Source organism: Macaca mulatta, chromosome 14 (assembly GCF_049350105.2).
Source record: "Macaca mulatta isolate MMU2019108-1 chromosome 14, T2T-MMU8v2.0, whole genome shotgun sequence".
Taxonomy (NCBI): domain Eukaryota; kingdom Metazoa; phylum Chordata; class Mammalia; order Primates; family Cercopithecidae; genus Macaca; species Macaca mulatta.
In genome coordinates this window covers 46,615,644-46,641,433 of record NC_133419.1, presented here as the reverse complement: position 1 = coordinate 46,641,433, position 25,790 = coordinate 46,615,644, and the positions used below count along the sequence as shown (strand labels likewise).

Sequence of the window (25,790 nt, the reverse complement as noted above, 5' to 3'; positions counted from 1 at the left end):
GCTCACAGGGCCCTAGATGTGGATCTCAGAGAGTGGGAGGCTTACAATTTTTTTAAGACTACTGGTCACCTGGCAGCCCTGGGGACCAGATACATCCAACTGATGGCTATTTACGGGGCGCCTGGTAGATGTACATCTTTCAGAGCAGAGTTTATTTAGTATTTTTCTGGGTAGAAATCTGACTTTTTTTAAATTCAGCAAGATATGTTTCAAACACACACTATATTCTACACGTTAATTTTTGGGGAGATGCATGGACCTCAGGTTAAGAGCCCCTGATCTCAGGGGTGGGCAGTGGGTGTCTGTGATGGAAATTGGTGTTAGTTTCAAAGATGGAGAACTGGGCTAGGAGCCTGTCACTCTGGTTTTAGTCTCTGCCAATTTGTGCATGAGTCCAACACACATTTACTGAGCACCGATATACGTCAAGCACTGGGAACACGAAGATTCAATGTCATGCAATTCAGAAAAGTATTTACTGGGTGCCTACTTTGTCAAGCGCTCGGCTAGGCTCTGGGGATACAGCAGTGAAGGAAAAAGCCCCCACTTGCACGGACCGCTGTGGTCCTAGGCCTGTTTGTTTTTTTGGACTCTGTTCTGCTCCTAGAGATGATGTCAGCTCTTATCCTTTCCCTGCCCTCTCCTTCACTCACTATCTTGTTCTAGGAATAATACCACCTCACTGGGCTGGCTCTCTGCAGTTCCCAAAGTGCCTCTGCACACGCAATTGCATTTGCTTCTTTCAACAGCCCTATGAGGTAGACATGATCATCATCAGCCCTGTTTTGTCAGTGAGAGGCGGCTGCTTGTGTCAAGGGCTGGCTTTTCAATAGTTCACAGCGAGGTAGCTGCTTTGCCACGCATGAAACCCTGACTCAGAGGCAGCTCGCTGACGAGTGATTTAACATCAGGCTCCTCATGGGCTCACCTCTTGCACAGGATGATGGGATTTTCCAGGCAAGAAAAATCAAGGCTTAGAGAGGTTAAGTGTTTTGCCCAAGTAAGTGCAGACCTGAGATTCAAACCCAGGGCTCTCCAGTATCAAGTGACGTTTCCATTTTGCCATGCCGCTTCTCAGTAAAGAGTCACTGCAGCAAGGCAGGGAGGTCCTGTGTCTGGGGTGGGGGTAGGGGTGCAGGGCAGAACCTTGAACCTTGATCAGCTGCATGGGGGCCACGGTGCGGATTTTGTGCCTGGTCCCCAGCTGATGGATCCTCAAAGTATACATGTGGTAAGGAGGGAAGGAAACAAGCCTGGAAGGCAAAGCTCAGTATCCCAGGCCAAAGCTGTAGGATCCTGGGTAAGGCATGCAGGCAAATGGCCTTCAGATTTCACATAGGGACAGGGAAACATTATGATCCCTCTTTTGTCACCCGGCTCCCAAATCCCACCACTGAACTCTGCAGCTACTCTGTGCCCTGGAGCTGGTGCCGCCTGAGCTCCAGAACTGTGGCTGCTCCTGTCAGTGACTCATTCTTTGAGCTCTCAGGCTGCCAGCCCACCGGAACTGGAGTGGAAGGCTGGCTCAGCCTGTTCCTGTTTACGTGAGAAAGGAAGCTCTGTCCCAGTTAGCTTTTCTTCCCTTCCCAATGTGGCCAGCAGCCACAGGGAGCCCTACCCAAAAGAACATGACACTCAGACCTGCCCGGACTTCATGAACTACCGGCTGTCAGAGCCTGGTGGGCCCTGAGGGATATCTGGTTCAGCCCATTAATTTCTCAGATGGAGAAACAGGCCCAGAGAGGGGAAGTGGCTTGCCCAAGGTCCACAGCCAGCCAAGGGCAGAGCCTGAATGTTGAAGACTTACTGTGTGCTGGGTGCCGCTCCAAGTGCTTTACATATATTAACACATTCAATCCTCACAACAATCCCAAAAGGTAGGCACTGCTCTTACCTCCATTTTACACATGAGGAAACTGAGGCACAGAGACGTTAAGTTACTTGGCCGAGGTCTGCTAATAAATGGGTAGAAACTAAGACTAGAACCCAGGCAGTCTGCTTCCAGAGCCCATGCTATTAGCCACACACGAGATGAGACTAACTCCCCATGCCTAGGACTAGGCGTTCTGCCTCCCACACCACATCACTGTTAACAAGTCTCCAGCACTCCCACCCCTCAACCATCTGGGTGATGATGCTGGGCTCCATGGCCTGTTGCTGTGTCCAAAATGCCACCAGTAGACATTGACTTCTTGTTCATAGGATTGTTGCTCCTATCTCATTGTGGGGATGGAGGTGGATATAGGAGTGGTAGGGGTGACCTTGGGCAATTTCCCAACAGCTCTCCCCTATGAAGAGATGAATCTACAGGGAGGATTTGCCCTCCTTTATCCTCCTATCTTGCCAGTTTGGAGCCAGGCACATTGTCAGTCTTATGCTGTTCAATACTCACAACTGAGCTGCAGGTTCACATGACTGCCTATGTCTTGCATGGGGAGCCACTGAGGCACAGAGAGGTTAAGTGACTTGCCTGGGATCACAGAGCCAAGTGGTGACAAAACTGGGACTTGAACCCAGGTTCGTGGGTCTCCACAGTCTATGACTTTTCTTTTATTCCACAGAAAGGTCTGGAAACCCACAAGGGGAATGGGTGGAGCAAGTTTGCCTACCAGGCCTATTTTGAAGTTTTGCTTGGATAGGTCCAGAATCAAAGGAGGTACTGCTAGAGGAACTGAGAAGGACAGAGTGGTGGAAGAGTCTAGAAGGAACAGGCCCAATCAGCCACTTCTGCCATTGCAATATCACACCCTCAGCACTCCCGTGGGCTCTGAGAGGAAGAGCCTGGTCTCGCTGGGCACTGCTGTGGTCTCTGTACTCACTGGGAGAGGCTGAAGGTGGCTCCCTATTTTCTGCTACCTTTTGCAGGTGTGTAGCAGGCAAAGTAGGTGTTAGAGTATACGGTGCTGAAGAGCAGAGTCCCTGAAACACGGCAAACACTAACCAAGCACCGGTTCTATGCCTGGCCCTTCACTAAGATTATCTCCTGCCTGCAAGATGTTCTATGTTTCAACCTCGACACTGACCAATAGGACTCCTAGTGAGAGAAGTCCTGGTGGAAAAAATTTCTAGCTTCTCCCAGCAAAGGCAAACACAAACAGATGGTGGATTTGGAGTTCTGGGAATTTGTACTGGCTCTCTGCAACCCCTCCACCCTGTTAGTCCTGCTGATCAGTGAGCAACACGACCAAGAGATCCACAGGAGGAAGTAGGAAGATAAGGGCTTGGGCCAGCAGCAAGTCCATCTCGGATGGTAAGCTGGCTGAAGGAAGGGCCCAAGTCTTGTTCATCTCCACACTCTCCAGGCAGGCAGGATGGGGGTGGGAAAAGGAATCAAATTGTGACATAAGAAGATTCTGGACTAAAACATGGGTGCTCACCACTTATCAGCTACATATGACTTGGGCCAGTTGTTTAACCTCTCTGTAACTTAACTCCTGCGGTGGTCTTAAAATACGTCCGTAATTCTTCACCATTTCTCCCATCAATGGGTGGCATCTATGTCCCCTCTCTGGCTGATTGCCCTGATGGAGTGAAGGTGGCAGAAGTGATGTTATAGGACTGTAAGGCTAGGTTAGAAGAGTCCATGTAGTCACCGGGCATGGTGGCTCACCCTGTAATCCCAGGACTTTGGGAGGTCGAGGCAGGCAGATTGCATGAGGTCAGAAGTTCGATGGTAAAACCCCGTCTCTACTAAAAATACAAAAATTAGTCAGGCATGGTGGTGTGCATCTGTAGTCCCAGCTACTCAGGAGGCTGAGGCAGGAGAATCATTTGAACCTGGGAGCCAGAGAGTGTGCCACTGCACTCCAGCCTGGGCGACAAGAGTGAAACTCCGTCTTAAAAAACAAACTTGCCTCATAGGACTCAGAGGATGCCATGAATTAAAGCATGCAAAATGCTTAGCCTGCTGCCTGGCACATGGTGAATACTCAATAAATGGTAGCCAGAATCTAGAGATTATGGGGAAAGGGGAGCGTGAGGGAGAGGTAGCAGTAAGGATTTCCCTTTCATCTGCCAGGTGAGCCCCTCGGGAGTACAATGGGTGCCCCACCTGGAGGTGGGCAGGGGCTTTGAAGCTGCTGATTGGCAACTGGGGTCGGTGGATGGAGTGGGCATGGACTGGGGGTGGAGGAGCTTTGTCTCTGCCAGCTAATTAAGTCCAGAATGCTAACAAGCTTTCAAAACAAAACAACTCAAGTCCTCTTTGGATGGGATATAATAAAATGGTTCTATCTGAAATTGCAAACAGCTTTGTTGCTGCAAACAAAGGCTCAGTTCTTTGTGCCTCTTTGGCATGGAGGCCCACAAGTACGAGGGTGAAAAGGGTCAATGAAACTCTGAGGGTGTTGCTTCCCCCAGCAGCTGCCCATGCTGAGAACTAAAAGAGCTGACAGCAGAGGCCCTGGGGCGGTGAGATACCAGAGGTCTCCAGTGCCTGACACTTAAGCACAAATGCTTGGGGAGGAAGGAACAGACTTAAGAGAGCATCTTGCTCCATCCTCTCATTTCAAAGATGAGAAAACTGATGAGATCCAGAGAATAAGAGGCAAAACCAGGACTGCCATGCTCATCTTTAAGCCTCTAGAGTTCAGTTGTCTCATTAAGCTAGCACATGAAGTTCAACAGGGATTGCCTGTGGATATCTGGAAGGTCTACGGCTTGAGGCCCCATGGCAGTGGAAGGCTGGGTCCTGGCTTGGGGCTCTTTGAAGGGTCCTGTTAAATGCCCTCAGAGGTCTAGGAAAGTCCAGGTGACAGGACGTGAACTCTTCAGCCCAAGGTGCCCCCAGGACAAATCCCAAGCCTCCAGAGGCTGCCACCATCAGATGGTCTTTGCAACCTGGGAGGCTCACACCACGTTCCCAAGGTGTCAGGGGGCCTGGACTCTCTGGCTGTGTGATCTTCGGCATCTATCTCACTACCTCAGGGGGCCTTCCAAGTGTTCTGTAAATTCAAAGAGTGGGACTAGGAGTCTTTCAGGGTCCTTCTATCTCTAAAGATCCACTGTTACTTAAAAATAAATCTGAACCTCTGCTTTAGTTTAATTCAATGGCTTCCCTTTATTCTTAGGATAAAGACGAAAATATTTGCCCTTGCCATGGCTAACAAAGGACCACCATGCTCTGGCCCCTGCTTACCTCCCCAGACTCTACCCACACCTTCTCCTGGTTTTCTCTGGTCTGGCTTCTTCCAGATCCTCTGTTGGAACCAGTATGGGAAGCAGAAAAGTCTGGAAACTGGTGGTTCTGCTCTAGGATGTAAATGTCAAGGAAATCCTCACACAGTCCCCAAGGGAGCATGTAAGCCAATGTTCTCTCTTGCGCTACCTGTGGTGGGGGCTGGGGAGTACAGACATCTGAAAGCCCCTGGCTGGGGAGCTGGTGGGCCAAGTGTTCAGGGACATGTTGGGGAGTGCTGTGCAGCCCTCAGGAGCAAAGGATCAGAGTACCATGGCACCGTGGGGTAACTTAGAAACACAGTGTTGAGTAAAAAGAATGAGATTTAACAGTACAATATGCACAATTAAAAATACAGACACAAAAAACATCACCCATTCTGCAAGGGCAAATAGCAACAAAAAATACATATTAAACCCATTAACTACAGAGAGAAGGGGCACAGCAGTGGGACATAAAAGTAAATAAGTGAATAAAACTAAAGAGAGAGCCTCTATGGCCCACTGGAGATAACAGGACCATGCACTGAGGAGTATGATGGATAATGCTCTAGAAACTCTTGAGAACCACCTTTTCCTCTCCGAGTAAATCCAAAAACCACTGAGTTGGAAGTTGAGCCAAGGTCCAATGGGGGAAACAATGAACAGAAATTGAGGGCCCTTCATCCTGTCTGCATCCTGGAACTGGGAGAGCTGGAGAGAGAGAAATCCTGGCTGTTTGGGAATCAACACCTCTGAAGGGAGAAAGACTCATGGACTGAGCTGCAGCAGAGCCAACTGTCAGGGAGACCCCTGGATCTCCTCTCCTCTGAGCTGGTTCACCAACATGACCGCTGAGTCATTTTCTTGACTTTCTACAGGGAGAGGGGAATTCTATGTCTTGGTGGCTGTCTCCAAGAATAACCAGCCCCATTAAGATCCCTGGGGTTGGGTCATCCCCAGGTTTCCACCTGCCAAGCTGAACCAATCAACCCAGAGGGTGGTGACTCAACTGAGAGGGCCCCCTCTCTCATCAGCTATCACTCTTGCTTGGCAAGGATTAGTTACTATTTTGGAGTGGCCAATCATTTTTCCTTAATGATTTTAGAAAATATGAAGACCTGCCCCTACAATAAAAGCATAAAGAAAAACCAAGTCATCCATACTCTTGCCTCATTGAGAAAGGCGTTGGTTTCCTTTTGATGTATTTTTCTCTTGTTGTGGGTGCACTTTTACCTTGTGCATCGTTTTGTACGTAGGCATATCCTGAGACTATGCCCCTTTGGATTACAAGGATTCAATCTTTCTTTCTTTTTTTTTCTTTTAAAAAAAAGACAGAGTCTCACTCTGTCACCCAGGCTGGAGTGCGGCTCACTGCAAGCTCTGCCTCCCGGGTTCACGCCATTCTCCTGCCTCAGCCTCCCAAGTAGCTGGGACTACAGGCGCCCGCCACCACGCCTGGCTAATTTTTTTGTATTTTTTAGTAGAGATGGGGTTTCACCATGTTAGCCAGGATGGTCTCGATCTCCTGACCTCGTGATCCGCCAGCCTCGGCCTTCCAAAGTGCTGGGATTACAGGCGTGAGCCACTGTGCCCAGCCTACAGGGAGTCAACTTTTAAGTAATATGGCAGACAGCCTCCAAGGTGGCCCTCAGTGAACCCTGCCTCCTGGTCTTCACATCCACGTGCAGTCCCTCCTACGTGGTACCAGAGTGAGTCTTCGTGACCAATAGCACACAGCAGAAGTGAAGGCATGTCACTTCCAGGATTAGGTCCTAAGAGACTGTGACTTCCATCTTGGACACAACTCTTGCTCCCTCGTGTGCCTTCTCTTGGATAACTCACTCTGTGGGGAACCAGCTGCCCTGCAGTGTGGCCGCTGAGGCAGCCTGTGGAGTGGCCTGTATGGTGAGGTACTGAGACCTCTGGCCCAGAGGCTGCAAGGAACTGGAGTCTGCCAATCACCTGTGAGTGAGCTTAGAAGTGGATTCTTCAAGGCCGGGCGCGGTGGCTCAAGCCTGTAATCCCAGCACTTTGGGAGGCCGAGGCGGGTGGATCACGAGGTCAGGAGATCGAGACTATCCTGGCTAACATGGTGAAACCCCGTCTCTACTAAAAATACAAAAAAAAAAAAAAACTAGCCGGGCGTGGTGGCGGGCGCCTGTAGTCTCAGCTACTTGGGAGGCTGAGGCGGGAGAATGGCGTGAACCTGGGAGGCGGAGCTTGCAGTGAGCCGAGATCACGCCACTGCACTCCAGCCTGGGAGACACAGCGAGACTCCGTCTCAAAAAAAAAAAAAAAAAAAAAAAAAGAAGTGGATTCTTCAGCCACAGTTGAGTTTTGGGATTATTGCAGCCCTGGTCAACATCTTGAGATGTTGTGAGAGATCAGGCCAGATTGACTTAGACCATGTGGCTAAGTCATTCCTGGTTTCCTAACTTAGAAACTGTGGGGGATAAGAAATGTTTTTATTTGTTTTGAATTGCAAAGTTTTAGGGGTAATTTGTTATGTAGCAAAATATAACTAATGTAAGCGGTTTATCCCTCCCTCAGGTAATACGGACTTTCATAGCAGGCTGCATTCCCATTGAGGAGAGACAGGCCTAAGAGGCTGGGGGTTGCCCTGCTGCTGGATACCAGGACCCACTGGGAAGCTACTCAAGACTGGCAGAGGGTGGCACTGGGCTGGGTAGAGGACTAACGCACAATTCCAAATGGTCTTGCTTGTGATTGATAAAGGTTTGTCTCAAGCTAGGTGATGTTCAACAGGGATGTGGGAAAAAAGATGGTCTTTTTTGGGCCAGACGCGGTGGCTCATGCCATCAAATATAAAAAAAACTATATTTTTATATTCTCCTAAAATATAAAAACTAGCCATGCATGGTGGTGTGTGCCTGTAATCCCAGCTACTTGGGAGGCTGAGGCAGGAGAATTGCTTGAACCCAGGAGGCGGAGGTTGCAGTGAGCCAAGATCGCGCCACTGCACTCCAGCCTGGGCGACAGAGTGGGACTCTGTATCAAAAAAAGTGAAAAAAAAAAAAAAAAAAAGATGATCTTTTTCAATATCTAATAGTCATGTCAGGCACAACCCAAATAGGGCTGAGAGGGGGCAGGCTAGTGACTGGTCCTCAGAAGAGGGATGCTCTATGCAAAGCCTTGTCTTATTTAGGAAAATGGTGTGCAATGGGAAATTCTGGGCAGGCTTCTCATCTGTATTTTAAAAGGCAACATTACCCCAGCTGACATCTGGCTTATGTCTGGTTCAGACAGCCTTGTTCCCTCTTTGCTGGTAACTCTTCCTGGTACCTTACATCCTTCACTTTTTTTGTATGTGTGTGTGAGACAGATTCTCACTCTGTCACCCAGGCTGGAGTGCAGTGGCATGATCTCTGCTCACTGCAACCTCTGCTTCCCGGGTTCAAGCAATTCTTGTGCCTCAGCCTCCTGAGTAGCTGGGATTACAGACACAAGCCACCATGCCTAGCTAGTTTTTGTATTTTTAGTAGAGACAGGGTTTCACCATGTTGGCCAGGCTGGTCTTGAACTCCTGACCTCATGTGACCCACCCATCTCAGCCTCCCAAAATGCTGGGATTACTGAGCCACTGCATCCAGCCCATCCTTCAGGTTTTAATCACTTGGAATTAAAAATAGCACCAAGGTCCTAATAAACATCCCCACCTGTCCCATGCATCATTTTCATATGTATGTGTGTGAAATTCCAAAGTTTAGAGATGTAAAGTGATTCAAGCAAGATCCAAGCTCAAAAGGGGCAGAGTCCAAATTCATTCACATCCAGGGCTTCTGAATCCAACAATAAGAAACCATAAAAAAATGAGCTGTGAATAAGACTTTATGGTTTACAAACCCCATTCACATCCATTGTCTCACTGAATTCTTATAACTCCCATGAAAAAAATTGCTTCTCATTTCACAGTGGAAATGCCTCATGAGACAGACGGAGCAATACAGGGGCTCGTCCAAGTCCATCAGTGAAAGGCAATGCCCAATACAAGGGCAGACACACTCAGCACTGTCCTTACAAAAATGTCCCTCATCCTGATCTCACGCTTTGAAGGGCCCTGCTCCAATCCGCCACCAGGTATGCTCCTCCTCACAGGTTAGGAGTCCAGGGAACCAAAGGGACATTCCTCCTGTAAGGCCACATATTCACACTCCACACCCACCCCCCCCCAACAAGATTCCCTGGTCAAACGGTCCTCAGCCTGATTCCTGGACCTGGTGGCCCTCTTTACTGACTGCTTTATGAGAGTACACCATGCTGTGTGTATTCCTAGAACTGGCTAAGGTGACTGTTTGCAGGAGGTGTGTTTGGAGCTCAGATGTGTGGGCTGGGGTACCCATCTACCCAAGTGCTCATGAGTGTCCTTATGGTGCTGGACAGAGCTGGGGTGGACTGGAGACTGGCTTTCCCTAGACCCCATATTTTGGTGCAGAACTCAGAATTCTCCATTTGAACCAGGCTTTTAAACTCCTTACAAATGAGTATTTGTCAGGGTGGAAGGACAACATATTTCCTTTCAAAGCTTATCAGCTTGCTTCCAAACAGTTAGCTATCCAGACATAACATATACAGCCTTACAGATGTTAGGGGTGGGACTGCACACAGTTGTGCTCTTTGAAGTGGCAGGGAGGAGAGCCAAAGAAAAGAGAAGAGCAAAAGAGCCAAAGATTTAAGCAACAAAGGGTCAGTAGCTCACATAATGCAAGGTTGGGGAAAAGAATGAGACATGAGATGAAGGCCGAGGGTAGGAAGCTTTAGGAGCGGAAGAAGTTAGTGTTAGGAGGGATGTGAAAGCTTATAAAGAGGAAGTTCAGGTGGATGAAGGATGGCCACAGACTCTCTGTACTCCTCCTATCCAGAGGTGGCATTTACTTCCCATCCCCTGGATCTAGGCTGACCCTGTGACTGGCTTTGATCAACAAAATGTAGTGAAGTGACCCTGTGTAACTTCTGGAGCTGGGCCTTCTTTTTTTCTTTGCCCCTCTTAGAGTGCTCCTTCTGGATAATCACATAAGAATCCAACTACCACGAGACCATCATGCTGTGAGGAAGCCCAAGGTAGGAGCACTGAGGTGCCAGATGTATAATAAAAACTTTCTCGGACATTCTATCCCAGCACAGAACGAGGTGTGTACAGCTGAATGAGTGACCCCAGCTGATGCCACATGGAATGGAAGAACCACCCATCTAAACCCTGCATGACCCTCCAAGTCATGAGCAAATAAAATGGTGGTTGTTTCAAGCCACTACGTTTTGAGATAGTCAGGCAGCAATAGACAACCAAAACAGATGCTGAGATCTGAAATGAAGAAATGAGCTTAAATGGAAGGATGAGTTTTTTTTGTTTTTTGTTTTTTGTTTTCCCCCAGATATAAAGAACTTTCTGAGAGCTGGGGTGATTTGTCCCTGAGCCAGACCAAAGAGAAAGGTAATGGCATCTGTCACTGCATATCTTAGGAGTATGATGGATGCTCATTTGTCTAAAAGGGCTTTGGCATCAACCTTTGAAGATGCAGGGGACTGGACCAGATGCATTCCTTCTTTCAGTTGCAAAGACTGTCTTTAAGTGTCATCATACATCCAGGCAACTCCCTAGAATATGAGAACTGTTTCTACCCTGGTGAAGGAAAATGGAGGATCATTCTCCCCACCAACCCTGGCCCCTTGACTATGCAAGCAGAAAGCACTCCTGGCCTGTGGCTGTGCTGGTTCAGTGAGGTCTCAGACCTGCGATGGGGAGTCAAGAAGGACCACCGGCTACACTACCCCACTCCACTGCTGTAGAACTGGCCTGGACCTGAGGCCCAAGCCCTGGGCACAGGAACACAAAGATGCAAAGGTTTTTTTTGTTTTTTTTTTTTTTGAGACGGAGTCTGGCTCTGTCACCCAGGCTAGAGTGCAGTGGCCGGATCTCAGCTCACTGCAAGCTCCGCCTCCCAGGTTTAAGCCATTCTCCTGCCTCAGCCTCCCAAGTAGCTGGGACTACAGGCGTCCGCCACCTCGCCCGGCTAGTTTTTTGTATTTTTTAGTAGAGACGGGGTTTCACTGTGTTAGCCAGGATGGTCTCGATCTCCTGACCTCGTGATCCGCCCGTCTCGGCCTCCCAAAGTGCTGGGATTACAGGCTTGAGCCACCGCGCCCGGCCTGATGCAAAGGTTTTTTTCTGTTCACATTCCATATCCTGGAATAATCATCACTGTCACTATTAGCTACCATTTATAGAGCACTGTGTAATAAGCACTTTACGTCCATGAACTCATTTAATCCTCACAAAATCTCTGTGAAGATCTCATCATATTACTACCCTTATTTTAGAGTGAGGAATTTGGAACTCACAGCAGTTAGATAATTCACCTCAGATCATGCTGTTGGTCAACAGTAGAGCCGGGATTTGAACCCAGGTCTGTCTGCCTGGCCATAGCACCCCAAGGCCTAACTAGATGGGCTCCATCCTGGTGTCTGAGAATAGTTAGCCTCACTTTTGCTGACCAGTGGGCATCTGGGATGGTACTTCCTTTCTCAATACAATGGCACTGTTACAGAATACTGCCCAATTAGTGTTCTTAGCACATCCAAATGGTGTTTCATTTTACTTTATCCATTCTGAAGACTCAAGTAAAAAACTCATTGTACTATCAATGACAATAAATATCTCTAAATGCATTTAAAGTCTTGAATGAAAACAGAACCATCAATTCAACAAAGAAATAAAAATCGGCCGGGCGCGGTGGCTCAAGCCTGTAATCCCAGCACTTTGGGAGGCCGAGATGGGTGGATCACGAGGTCAGGAGTTCGAGACCATCCTGGCTAACACGGTGAAACCCCGTCTCTACTAAAAAATACAAAAAACTAGCCGGGCGAGGTGGTGGGCGCCTGTAGTCCTGGCTACTCGGGAGGCTGAGGCAGGAGGATGGCGTAAAAACCTAGGAGGCGGAGCTTGCAGTGAGCTGAGATCCGGCCACTGCACTCCACCCTGGGCGACATAGCGAGACTCCGTCTCAAAAAAAAAAAAAAAAAAAAAAAAAAAGAAATAAAAATCAACAGAACCTCTACCACTGAGTGTTGACAGCTACCGGTGATATCTTAGTACTACTACAACCAGGTCCATCTTCTTGAAGTTTGTCCATTTGGGCTCCTGCACCTGCTCACAGACCAGCTTGAACCAGTACTAAGCACCACTCTGGGGGGCTTTGTGAAAACGGGCTAGCTGATCAGGGATGAGGCCCATTATGAGGTAAACCTGCTCCTTAAAATGCTTGACACAGCAGGTTCCTGAAGACATGAACCAAGACCTTATTCATGTTCTAGGTCACTTCTTAGAGGAAGCCTTCCCTGACCCACCAAGATAGGGTTGCATAATGGCTGTACCCTTCCATGGCACCCTAAACTCTTTAGGAGCAGGGACCCTGTCTGTCTTGTCACTGTATCACTAGTGTCTGGCAAGCATGGAACATGGAGTAGGTGCTCAATAAATTTGAGTGGATAAAAGAATCAGGCTGCCTTTTCAACTGACCTTGTTGGCTACTGGTGCAAGACCTCATCTGTGGCATGGTGGGAAGGCTATGCACGCTATGACCTGTTCCTTGCTGCTGGTCAGAGATAGGTGCTGCAGGATTAGGGTGACAAAGCTTTCCTTGATTCAGGCCTCCATCTCCTTTACTTTAAAAACTGGCACTCGGGATGGGCAGTGGCTTCTTGCTGAGACCTAGACCTTGTCCTCGGCCTGAAGGGAGGGTCCACTGAATACCCACAATGATACAGAGCAGAGTGCCTAGGGCTGGACTGGGGACAGGTTGCAAGACATCAGGATCTAAGGTGGAGAGTAGGTCTCAGAATCACCAGCCCAAGAGGCCAGCTGTTCCTACCAAAGGTGCAATGGCCTACTCAGGCCTTCAGCATACTCATGACCATGCATAAAGCCAGCTAATCATGACACACTGAAATCTCAGGTTGGTAGGGATTGTCACGGCTCCCGCCAGCCGCCCGCAGAAAGGCTCCAGGAGTACTCTGTTTCCAAGAGCAGTGTTGTCCTTAGACCTGGGCCCTGGGCCCCGTCTCTTCTGTCCATGTCACTCCCCATAAGCAGAGAAGTCCACAGGGCTCAGGATATATACTCAACTAGAGTCTCTTACCATCTGGTGTCCATGTTCCCCTTTCCAGGCTATACTCTAACTACTAGGACTTCAGGATTTCCTGCCCAAATGGCTTGAAGCCTGCACGGGTCTCTTGCTCAGGTACATCCCTGTGAGGGTAGACAGTCTCCTGCTTATGCATCTTCAGGTTGGAGGGGTGGCCAAGGGGTAGCTATTAGGGTGGAGTGTGGACCAAGCTTGGACATACAGACTGGCCTGCCCACATGCATGCATGCAAGTGACGGCCTTTGCAGTGCAGGACTGAGCAGGGGTGGTATACGGTGAGGGTCTTTATTGGTAGTCTGACCTTGGTCCCTGCAGGCCTGCCCACGAGTCTGCATGATGAAGATGCTGAGAGCAATGCCTGGCGATATTGCTGTATTCCATGTGCTGGCCCCCACTGGCACCCACTGTTGCTTTATCTATCTCCTTCTACCTTGTACCTCCGTGGCAACTGCTGGGAGCTAGGACTATACTGGGCTAGGCCTGTACTGGTGCTGGTTGGGGAAGGAGTGGAGGCCCCAGCATTAGCAGTACCGCCTGGTGTCTTGCAAATGTGAACACCTACACATAGAAGAAGTGAGAGTGTGAGTTTGAATGCACCAAAGTGTTTGGGTGACTATGAGCAAACGAAGTGAGCAAGAAAGGAAGAGTGAAAGAGAAAAGGAGGGTGACCACATGAAAAAAAGTGTGTGCACGAGGGAGGAGAAAAACACATGCATATGCATGTGTATGTGCATGGGGGTACAGAAGGCAGTGGGGTAGACACTCAGTGCCCCCACAGTACCTGGGAGCTGGGCATGACTGAGAGCCTGGGAAGAGGATAGAGAATGGAGAGGGAGAAAAGGAGTCTGCCTAGTCATTTTTGAGTGTGTGTGAAGAAGGGGTACAGTTGTGGGAGAGAGAGAAAGACACCTAAGGAGGGAACGAGAGAGCAAGCACATCTCCAGGAAGCAAGCAGAGTGGAAGCCGCGGGATGGAGGGATGGAGCTGAGAGAGGTGAGTGTGCAAGAGGAAAGCATGCAGGTGTGTGAGCCTGGAGGTGTGCGTCCGCCCCTGCAGGGCTGTGTGAGACAGAGGGAGGCCACGTGTCTGGGTGACTGCGTGGGTACATGCATGTGCATCGGGGAGCATGCGGCTGTGACAAGTGAGCACAAACACGAGGGTGCGAGCACACTGTGAGGTGTCCCAGGGGCTGTGAGGCAGCATGCCTGGCCCTGGGCATTGTGGCAGGGGGTGCCAGGGGGTGTTGGTGATGCTGAGGATGTTTCCACACCAGAAAGCTCTGAGGGAACTGTATGACCTGCCCCGTGTTGGCTCAGATCTGGATGACCACGGTGGCTGGGAATGTTGGCCATGATGCCCCTATCCGGAGGTGGGTGTGGGAACGAATGAGCCACTAGGCATGGCTGGCCCTCACTCTGCCTCACCTCTGGGCAAGACAGCCAGGAGGGGAGACAGTTCTTGAGGGCTGGATTTTTATACCATCATTATGCAATTGCCTGTAGTGCTCATGGGCTCCTTCTAAAGGCCTAACACTCCAACTCCCTTGGCCTACAAACCCCCATTTCCTTTTATGTCCAAGTTGCAGTACAGGTCAGTGTCCTTTGCAAACATTTGTGGAAGTTTACTCTACACCAGGCTGTGGTGTAGAGCAGAATTCCACAAATTCACAATATGAATTTACCCTATTCACAGTGCCGAACCATCCCCCAGTTTTTTCCCATCCCTCTCTTCATGGCTTTAATTGTCTTCACAGCACTTACCACTATTAGCCAAACTATGTGGCATGACTTACTTATTTGTTGTCTATTTTTGCCTTAATAGCAAATGTCTGTACAGCATTTGCTACATGCCAGGCACTGTGCTAAACTTTCTGTTAATTCACTGAATCCTCTAACAACTCGACACAGCACTGAATATTGTTCTTGCTATATTGTGAATGGGAGGCCCAGAAGGATTCAGTAGCTTGTCCATGATCATCCCACTGGTAAGTGGTGGGGCCAAGCTGAGGTCTGGAGTCCCTGCTCTTGACCAGCACATAATCCCGTCCTGGGAGGGTGGGCCATTTTTTCAGTTTGGATTTCTATTTAATCTCTAATGCTTACAACAGTGTCTAGCACACGTAGGTGCTCAATCAGTAGTGACAGAATGAAGAAATGAGGGAATACATGCTGGACATGGAGGATGCAGAGATGACACAGAGAGGCGCTTGCCTTCAGAGAGCTCATGACCCCATGGAGGCGGCAAATAATTACTGCAATCCCCTCTGAGGATGGCATCATGGGAGTCTAGAGGGTCACACAACTTGCTCGGCCTCTGCAAGCAGGACTTCCCAGAGGAAGGACACAGATGGGGACAGGCACAGTGACATTGTCTATCTCCTCCAAACTCCTATCTGGCACAAACACACCTTAACTCTTTCTGCCTCAGTCCACAGGTTGCCAGAAGACGACAATAGTTCCATGGGGACAACAGAGGCAGAACAAGGTAGTGGTGAGGACATGGGCTACTGAGAGAGACTGCCTGGAGTGAATCCTCCCTCTACCAGCTAAGTGACCTTGAACGGACTGCCTAAGTTCCCTGGGCCTTAGTCCTCTCATCTGTAAGATGGGGGTAGCAAATGACACTGATTTCCTAGGATATTACATGACCAATACTCTTCTATTCTACACTGGTTGCTGGTTTTCGGGGAGAAATGGGAGAGAACATTGGGATTAACATATTATGCTTATTACTGCAAGCCTTTCTGCTGTGGCTTCATCTCATTTTGCAGAAGCAGCTCAGAGCCAAACTTGTCCATGAACTTTCCTTAGGGAAGGGACTATGTCTGTTTTATTTACCACTATATCTCTAGCACCTATTACAGAACCTGAGACCCAGCAGGTGCTCATAAATACTTGAGTGAATGACTGACTGGTAAAATTTATTTATTCCCCCAGGACCCTTGTGAGGATAAATATTCATATTGCTATTGTTTCTATTCACAGTTGAGGGACTGGAGCTCCAGCAAGGTTAAGGGACTCGTGCATAAACACACAGCCTGAAGCAGAACAGGCAGACTCAAACGTCAAACCCCATGCTCTTTTGTCCTCCACACCGTGCTACTCTCTGAACTCCTGCTCATCCTGTCCTATTTTCTGCAGATTTCTTCTAGCCAGTGGGGCCATCCCTGATTGTAGCGTCATCTCCGAATTCTATGACTCATATCTGAATCACAGAACCGTTTAATAGTTGAAGGGAACTTCTGATGTCATCTGGACCTCCCACCCATTGTGGAAATTTCCTCTCCACTGTCTATCTATCCAGTACTTGAATGCCTCCTGTGACAGAACACTCATTTCTCCTTCTGGAATTATCGAGTTCTATGACTGGACAGAGAGTTCTGTGTCTATGGGCCAACAAGCCTGTCTTTGATTTCAATGCCTTGGGCTTACGTCATCCTAAGATACACAGAATAGATCTGCTGCTCCTTCCACAAGACAGCCATTCAGATATTCAGGCAGTTCTCACATCTTTTCAGAGAATTCTCCTCTTCAAGACAGATGGCGTCCGTCGTAGACTATCTCAACAGGCTGTCTGAAGTGTTTTGAGCAATGGCACCCCCTACTGGTTAAGGTATGAACTGCACCAAAGGGCTTCCTCAGGAGCCGGGGCACTGAGTGTGTGGTATGAATAAAATACCACTTATTTTGAAGAGTCATCGCTTTAGACTCATACCTGATTGTTTCCAGTGTCTGTCTTAAAGAGTGTCACATGAAGACTCCATTCTAAGGTTCCTTGCCAATCATGAGGTCTCTGACAAGCTACGGGTTTGGGATTTCAAAGTTAAGAGTTCAAAAGACTTTTCTTCTTCTTCTTCTTTTTTTTTTCTGGATGGAGTAATGCCCTGTTGCCCAGGCTGGAGTGCAGTGGCGTGATCTTGGCTCACTGCAAGCTCCGCCTCCCGGGTTCACGCCATTCTCCCGCCTCAGCCTCCCAAGTAGCTGTGACTACAGGTGCCCGCCACCACGCTCGGCTAATTTTTTTTGTATTTTTAGCACAGACAGGGTTTCACCGTGTTAGCCAGGATGGTCTTGATCTCCTGACCTTGTGATCCGCCCACCTCGGCCTCCCAAAGTACTGGGATTACAGGTGTGAGCCACTGTGCCCGGCCCAAAAGACGTGTCTTCTAACAAAATGTTTGGAAGGAGAGATATAAAAATACATGCTGTGTTACAGGATTATGGTGATTTTTCTTTTTTCTATTTGTATTTATTTTCTAATATTTTGACAGTCAACCTTTTGTTATACGAAGGAAAAGAACAATAAAAACTTATTTAAAAATGTGAAACTCTCCCCCCCACCTTCTTTTTCTTCCTTCTGAGGCTATTTATCATGGCATGGGTCATGGGGCTACAACTGGGACAAGCTGCCACCCTGTGGACAAGAGTGCCTTGGTAATGTCTCCATGGTGGCTGCAATGGCCTGGCTCCCTGCAAGTGTGGTCAACTGGACTCAAGCAGCACAGTTTCACCCTCGAGCCGGGCTTCTCAACAGGGAGGTCAGGTAGTTCTCCACATCCCCCACCCCATCCTTGGCTCATGCTGCCTTCAGGTTTTGTTTCCTATCCTTACCTCTTGAAGTCAGCCCAGCACTGAATGGTCAGTGGTCATTCCCTAGGAGCCCCGGACTCCCCAGCTCTTCATCCTTCTCTTCACTTCCTAGCACACCCTCAGTGGCCTGCTCTTCCCTCCATGTGAGCCTAGAGCAGCTCCAAATGATAACAGGTCAGAAGGCATCAGGGATTAGAAAAACAAGTCCCCATTTAAACGAAGAGCTATGGAGCAGCCGCATGGTTTTTCTCACTCAAGTTCACAGCTAGCTAGGCTTTACTCCAGCCCCGGCATCAGCCGGGGCATTCTCTCTCCGCTCTGAGGTCTGGGGAGGACCTGGGTGCTGGGAAGACTTACCCGGTAGCCTCTCACTGCAGCACATGTCCAGGGCTCCTCCCTCGAAGTCATCAGCAGCGTGGTTCTCTCTCTCACTCCTGCAGCAGGATGGAAAAGGTGAGATGACGCTGTTGAGCCAGAATCAAGACAAAAACCCTGAGCAAAGATAAGAAGCCTCCCTCTCCTGTATTCTGGATCCCTTTGGATAACTCCACCCCATCAAAGGGACCTGAGGAAAATATCAGCCTATTGACGGGTCAAGCTGCAGAGGCAGGAGCAGAATTTTGCATGTGTCTTCCTTGTGGAATCAGTGGCAGCAGTATCATCACAACCATCATCATCATCACCACCATCATCATCTCTACCACAGAAGGAGGATTTACTATATGCAAGCACCTTGCAAACTTTACCACATTAAATCCTCACTATGATCTCATGAATGAGGGATCATTAAACAGGCTCAGAGAGGTTAAGTAACTTGCCCAAGGTCACACAGCTCAACAGAATAGAGAGGAGTTTGAAATTATGGCTTAGGACTCCGGGCTCATGCTCTCGCTGCTGTGCCATTCTGTGTCCTAGTTCCAGTGGTTTTGAACCATGGGTGGACAAGAAGAGGGCTCTGAGTAACCCACAATCCTGTGTCCAGCTCTCCAAGAAGTGCAAGTCTCCTCTGCCCCAGGCAGTGAAAAGTGGCATGCAGAACTCTTCTCCAGAAATAGCTATAAAAAGTAGTTACATACATGTTTTGTATAGTCTAAATGTTTCCTTCCTGAAATCAGAGAACCCTCTTTCTAGCCTATCAGGGCACCTTATAGGACAGTATGGGGGTCTAGTTTTTCTCCTTTACCTAGTAAGCTGGAAAAAGGTTGCTGGAGATCAGCCAGACCCCATGAAGCATCTTTAGATATATCTTGAGAGCAACCACTTGGCTCACAGGGGTTCTACCCTGGGAATGGCCTGAAATGCCGCGTGGGCTCTAGTGGCCTTGTCTGCCTTTCATGTCTCTGACCCTTGGCAGTAGCTGATGACTGATTCAAGGCTGGACACACAAACCAGGCTGGGTCAATCAGATCTTCTCCCTTGCACGTTGAAAATGCATTCTGGTGCACTTTGCTTGGCTGAATCATGAAAGCCAGAGTGCCCCGGAGAGAAGACCTGCAAACATCTGCTGATGAGGGCCTGAGAGCCGCGTTGTTCCCATTTGTACTGAGTCTTGGACAATATGTCCGTCCAGACCACAAGATGGCCATGGATCCTTCCAATAAATCTCCACATTTTAGCTTACGCCAGTGGGATGTGATTTCTGAAACTGGCAACCAAAAGAACCCTTGACATAGCCTTGCTAGCGTACTTCCAGGAATTTCAGAGGCTCAGCTGCCTCTCTGCCCCTGAGTCCTGCTATCCTGCTTCTTAGACTGGCCCTGGGGCCTGTTTCATGCCTAACTCCAGATTTTAAATAATTAAGGGCAGAAAGGCCAGGTTCAGGGTGTCCCTTCTCTCTTTGATATCTTCTTTTTCAACTGGCATTATATTATTTTATTTTTTCCTCAACCCAATTGCCAGGGTCTCTGAGAATCACAAGTCCTAGAGCCCCCCAGCACTCCTGCAGAGAGGTCACTTCCTTCAAGGTAACTTTAAGCGCTTTCTTTAAATGTCTCTGGAGTCCCTTCATCTTTCTCCCACCCCATCTCGGTCCCAGTCACTATTATCTCTTGCCTAGATTGCTGTGGCAGTATTTTAACTGGTTGCTGGCATCCACTCAGGCTGGCCTCCAAAACATTCTCCACATGGCTCCAATGCTTATGGCATAGAAAATCTGTGCAGTTTACAACCTGCACAACTGGATGTGGAAGTCCCCTCTGCCCCAGGCAATGGAAAGTGGCATGGAGAACTCTTCCCCAGAAGAGAGGAGCCAGAATCAATTCCTCAAAACTCAATGTTTATCACACAACCTTTCTTGAAAAAATATTTTCATGGCATCCTTATTGTACTTAGAACAAAGAGAAAAATCCTTTGGCATAGTTCACTAGATGTTGGGTGGTCTGGTCCCTGTTGATCCCTCCAGCCTCACCCCATGTCCCTCTCCTCCTTGACCTCTGCACTCCAGCCACACTGGGAAGGTTCTTTCCTCACAGTGCCTTTCACATGTTTTTCTCTCTACCTACTACCTAGAGAGGTTCTCTAGCTCTACCTCTTAGTACTTTTTACTCATGGTATGCACTTGACACAGTTAGAAATGTCACTGTAATTTATGCCATTATTCAACACCTGTCTTCATCATTAGACTGTAGCTTTCATGAAGGCAGAGTCCACTATTTCTGTTTTATTTACCATCATATCTTCAAAGCCTCGCACAGTGCCTGGTTCGTAGCAGGATGTTCAATAAACAAAGACTTATGGAATAAATAAATGTTGACCTGATGTTCTTGAGAAAACATTAGGAGCCTCAAACACAGCCATCATCTGAGCTGCTTTGTGGATGGGTCTTTGCTAAGTAGCTGGGAGCTCTCCTCCATAGCTATTGTCCACAGAAGTCAGAGAATCACAGACCTGGAAGGCCTCTCATTTTACAGAGGAGAAACTGAGGCAGAGGATGGAGTCTGACTTGCCCCACATTTTATATTCAGTTGGTGGTGGCCACAGGGATTGTGTTTGAGAGCACCCACCCCCAAACCTCCAATCCTAAACTTGTTCTTTCCTTACCCTAAAGAGCACCCAGCTGGACGGCAGCACCATGAGGGCTGACCCCTGGCTGGGTACAGAAAAGCACAGTATCCAGATACCTCTGGAAGGGGACCCATGTGTGACTCACACCTGCTTTCACACCTTAAGCCTCTCAGGCCCCAAGCTGTGTTCAGAATAGCTCAGTGCTGCATGTGTGCAGTGGACTCTATAAATAAGCTTCCTAGAAAATGACTAATTTCATAACCAGAAAAGCAGAACGAGTAGCACCTCTTGACTGCAGGGGAAAATGGAGCAAGAGCCTGCTGCTCTTCCCTGTAGTCGAAGGACTCCAGGCAACCCCAGCCAAAGCCTGCATGTCCAGGCTGTCCAGAGGAGGGTTTAATTAGCTTTCCAAAGAAAACAGATGGCCCATTCAGGCTGGATGGGGAACCCAGTCTCTGGGCGCTGCCTTCCTCCCTCCCCACCAAGAGCAGAAATAGCTGATTTTATTGGATTGCTACGGCTCCTGCTCTCTCCTTCCCCACTTCTATCAGCCAGGCAAGAGGAACAGAAAACCAGCCTGTGACAACAGCAGCCACTTGCTGGGCTGCCCCCACCACTGCTTCCCTTATAACCAGAGAACACTAGGGATGAAGGGACTTGGAAATCACCCAGCCTGCCCCCGCTTCACTGATGGAGGATGTCCCAGAGTGAAAGCAGCTTCCCAAAGCCATCGTCACATTCAACAGGCATGTGCTCAGCACCTCCTGTGAGCAAGGCCTGGAGCTGCCCTAGGAACACAGTGATGAATAATCCAGGTCCCTCCTTGCAGGCTCCCAGTCTTCTCAGGGAGACAGACATGCAGACACGACTGTACCCTGATGCCTGCTTTAATCGATGTATGCATGTGACCACCTTGGGGGGAAGGCTCTGCTCATTTGTGGGGAGGGGCAAGGGGAAGAGGAAGTCTTCTTCAAAGGGGACACAGGAGCTGGTTTTAATGGTTTTTAAATTTAATTAATTAATTCATTTTTGAGATGGAGTCTCACTCTGTTGCCCAGGCTGGTGGAGTGCAGTGGCGCTATCTCAGCTCACTGCAACCTCCGCCTCCCCGGTTCAAGTGACTCTCCGGCCTCAGCCTCCCAGTAGCTGGGATTATAGGTGCCCGCCACCACGCCCAGCTAATTTTTGTATTTTTAGTAGAGACGAGGTTTCACCATATTACTCAGGCTGGTCTCAAACTGCTGACCTCAGGTGATCCTGCTTGCCTTGGCCTCCCAAAGTGCTGGGATTACAGGTGTGAGCCACCGTGCCCGGCCAGGAGCTGTTTTTTAAAATATGTTTTTAGGTGAATGAGGGGTTGGGAAAAGGATTTCTTGGGTAGAGCAAATAGAAAAAGTGAGGCATGGAGACCCAAGATGTGTGGAACATCTGGTGCAATCAGAAGTAGGCTGGTCAGTGGGATGGAGCAGCAGATGGGGGCTAGGCCTCAGCAGAGGCACGTGGGCAAGCAGCAGCCTAGAAGCCAGAAATCCTGCCTCCCGGGGGCGGGGGAAGCCCTCTTCCACTTGATCATACGGCTTCCCTGTGGCTTCCCTGCACTGAGAGTGATGCTGGCTCTCTCACACCTGGTCTGGCTGGGTAGGTCTGTAACAGGAAGTGGGGGAGCAGCAGCTTATGTTTAAGGAATGGACTTTAGACCCAGCTGGTAGCATCCGATCTGGTCTGAAACTACTCTTTTTACTGTGCTAAAATTCCCATAGCATAAAATTCAACATTTTGACCATTTTAAAGAGTACAATCCAGTGGCATTTAATACATTCATACCATTGTGCAACCATCATAATGATCTGCTTCCAGAATATTTTTGTCATACCAGAAGGAAATCCTGTACCCATTAAGAAGTCACTCCCTGTCCTCCTCCCTCCAGCCCCTGGCAACTGCTTACCTGCTTTCTGTATCTATGGGTTTGCCTATTCTGGATATTTCATATAAATGGAATCATAAAATATGCAGCCTTTTGTGTTTGGCTTCTTGCACTTAGCATAATGTTTTCTAGGTTCATCCAAGTCCGCAGCATGCATCAGTACTTCATTCCTTTTCATGGATTCCTTTTCATGGCTGAATAATATTCTACTGTAGGATGGACGATGTTTTATTTATCTGTTCAGCAGTTGAACATGTGGGTTGTTTGCATCTTTTGGCTATTTGTGAATAGTGCTCCTATGAACCAAGCTGCTCTGTTTCCACTCTCCTCCCATCACGCTTGTGGTTTTGGGCAATGCTTTCTGCGCTCTGGGTCTGAGGCCTCACTTATGAAAAGAAGGTGGTTGGACTCTAAGCCCATTGTAACTCAAAAGTCATCACCTTCCTTGGCTCGTTCGTATGTGTGAAGGTAATGTGTCGTGCAGCTACGCCACCAGTGCTGGGTGCTGGAGACCCAGCCTACACCACCCAACCCCATTTTCCAGAAGCTCGCGGCCAGGGCAGAAGACATAGAACAGATGCTGCCGTGGGCTGGGTGAAGTTCTAATAGAGGCACCGCCCCTCTGCCTGGGGGGTGGAGCGGGGGATGGGGGATGCTATTAGGAGACATCCTGGAGTCTCCTTACATGAGGTCCCAGCTTTGCCCAGGACTTATGTAGAGAAACAGCTGGCTGGTTTGCTGAGCCAGTCAGGGAGCCTGAGCCTGCTTCCAAGATAGCTGAGGAGCAAGGGGGAACTGGGATGCTGAAGCCAGGATTCCTGGGTGTGAGGCTGAGCCAAGCCCAGGCAGACATGCCTTCTATTCTGGGCTTTGTGCTCCTGGTACCCCATTAACACCCCTCACTATCAATGTGGGGCTCTTATCGCCCTCTTAAAGCTCCAACCCCACCTGACATCTCTATTCGCTGAATTGAACCTGTCCATTCCTCCTTTCGAGCCCTGTTTGTGCTGTTCCCTCAGCCTGGAAGATCCTTTTCCCCTTTTGTCAAATCTTACTCATTCTCCAAGGTGCGACTCAGGCGGTACGTCTTCCACGGAGCACTCCCTGATCTCTCAGGAAGAACTGCGTCCTCCCACTTCTGGGCTCCCCCACACACCTGGTTCATATGTCCCTTTGTCTCTTACTTTGTTCTGCTGCTATAGTTAGCTGTTTATGCACCTGCCTCCCCCACCAACTTCCGACTTTGGAGCATCCTCACCCCCTCAACCACCTCTGCATCCCATGTGTTCAGCACAGGGCCTGAGCCTGTTGATGTACATGTTAAAGGCCAAATGCGGGGTAGTGGCAGGGTCTCAGGGTTGGTAGCTTTAGGGGCTCTAGGAAGGCAGATTCCAGCTAGGAGCCTCCCAATTAAAGAAGATGGCCAAACCATAGCCAGGAAGAGGCCCATAACGCCATCCAGATTTTCATCAGCATGTTCAGCAGGCAGGGGGCAGAGGACATGCTGGTTTCATGGAAAAGGAATGATCAGGATGACCACCTCATGAGAATGAGTCATGTGCCCCAGAGCATCCAGATGGAGGACTGGCCTCCTCAGTGGGTGGGCTGCAGGGGGACGGCATAAATGCTCACTCACCTGGCTCCCTCATAATTCATTCCCAAGGTGTCTGGATGCGGAAGGGTGCCATCTTCCAGCGCAGGAAGCTTTCTCAGCAAAAAGCAAGCTGGAGATATAAATGAAGGAGAGAGGGCAGTTTCAGATCATCCAGATGGGAAAACAGGGGCAAAGAGAGATTAAGTGACTAGTCTCCGGTCACACAGTGTGCCAACAATTTGTTTTCAGGTAGTCAAAACCCTGATTTCCTGTTGGGAGTCACCTTTCTCCTCCCCTGGTGCCCTGCTTGCCCCTTGCTACAACAGACAGCCCAGAATCAGAACTCAGTTACCTGTTATTTGTATCATACCCCGAAGCCTTCTAATAAATATCTTTTCTGCCTAAGTTACTCAGAGTCCTCTTCTGTTGCTGGCAACCAAATAACCCAGACTGATGCGTGCAGCAAACTCGTGGAATGAATAGGCTCTGAGCCCAGGACTCCCAATGCTTAGTTCACTGCTATTTCCATCCTGCCAAGCTGCCTACCCTCCTTGCCCAGCTGTCCACTGTCCAGCCATCTGTCCTCACGTCTGAGCAGACTGCAAACTTGAGTGTTCTGGATCCTAAACACAGGGTCTGAGTGTTCTCTGCTTGGGATGTGCCCAGACGAATGACTTCCCTTCCATCCCTGCTCTTCTCCGAGTGGAAGAAGCAGGGTGTGGGCATGGCAGAGACCCCAGGGAAGAGAAGATGAAAAGCGTAGGGTAGGCCCAGCCTGCTGAGGGGCTCGGGCAACAGTTGTCCATTTTTCATTTGAGTCTGATTCAGGGATTGGACCATTCATTTGCTCAACCCGTTTACTAAACACTTTCCATGTTCAGGCTACGTGTGGGACCCTGGGAATACAATGAACGACAAGCATCTCGTGGGGGATGTAGGTAAGAAGAAAAGGCAATGGCGACACAGGTGACCCGTGTGCGGGGAGACGAGCAGGGTGCCCTGGGAGTGCCAGCCAGACCCCTAAGGAGGCAGAGGACTCAGGAGAGTTTTGGTTCCCAGGAAGGGTCATCTCTGATGAGATGTGAAAGAGGAGTTGGGGGGAGAGGCTGTGGGATGAGACAGGAGGGGGTGGGGTGCTCCAGGTAGAATGAGGACATGCAGACAGGCCTGGAATTGACACAAAGCAGGGCACATTCAAGGACTAGAAAGAAATGTAGTCTAAAAAGGGAGTGTGGAAAGGGGGTGTGGTGTCGGATGGGACACTCTACCGAACCGCTCACTTGTAAATTTTTTCCTTATCCCTCCCCTTCTTTCCAGAGAGGTAAGGCAGACCTACACTCCCTTGGGAGAGACAGCTTGGCTAC

The 25,790-nt window shown here is 49.1% G+C and overlaps 1 protein-coding gene across 2 annotated transcripts in view; it reads right to left on the bottom strand.

Moving 5' to 3' along the window:
* Positions 1-25,790, bottom strand: part of PTPN5 (protein tyrosine phosphatase non-receptor type 5) — a 62,477-nt gene that overhangs the window by 20,392 nt on the left and 16,295 nt on the right. Inside the window, exons 2-4 of one of the 2 annotated variants that reach the window (XM_077960656.1) lie at positions 24,469-24,556; positions 18,263-18,339; positions 17,927-18,054 (exon numbers count right to left, since the gene is read on the bottom strand). Coding sequence is in view for 1 of the 2 variants with exons in the window: in NM_001265681.1 (NP_001252610.1) it covers positions 18,263-18,339; positions 24,469-24,488 (97 nt within the window). In the remaining variant the exon portion in view is untranslated. 2 annotated transcript variants of the gene reach the window in all.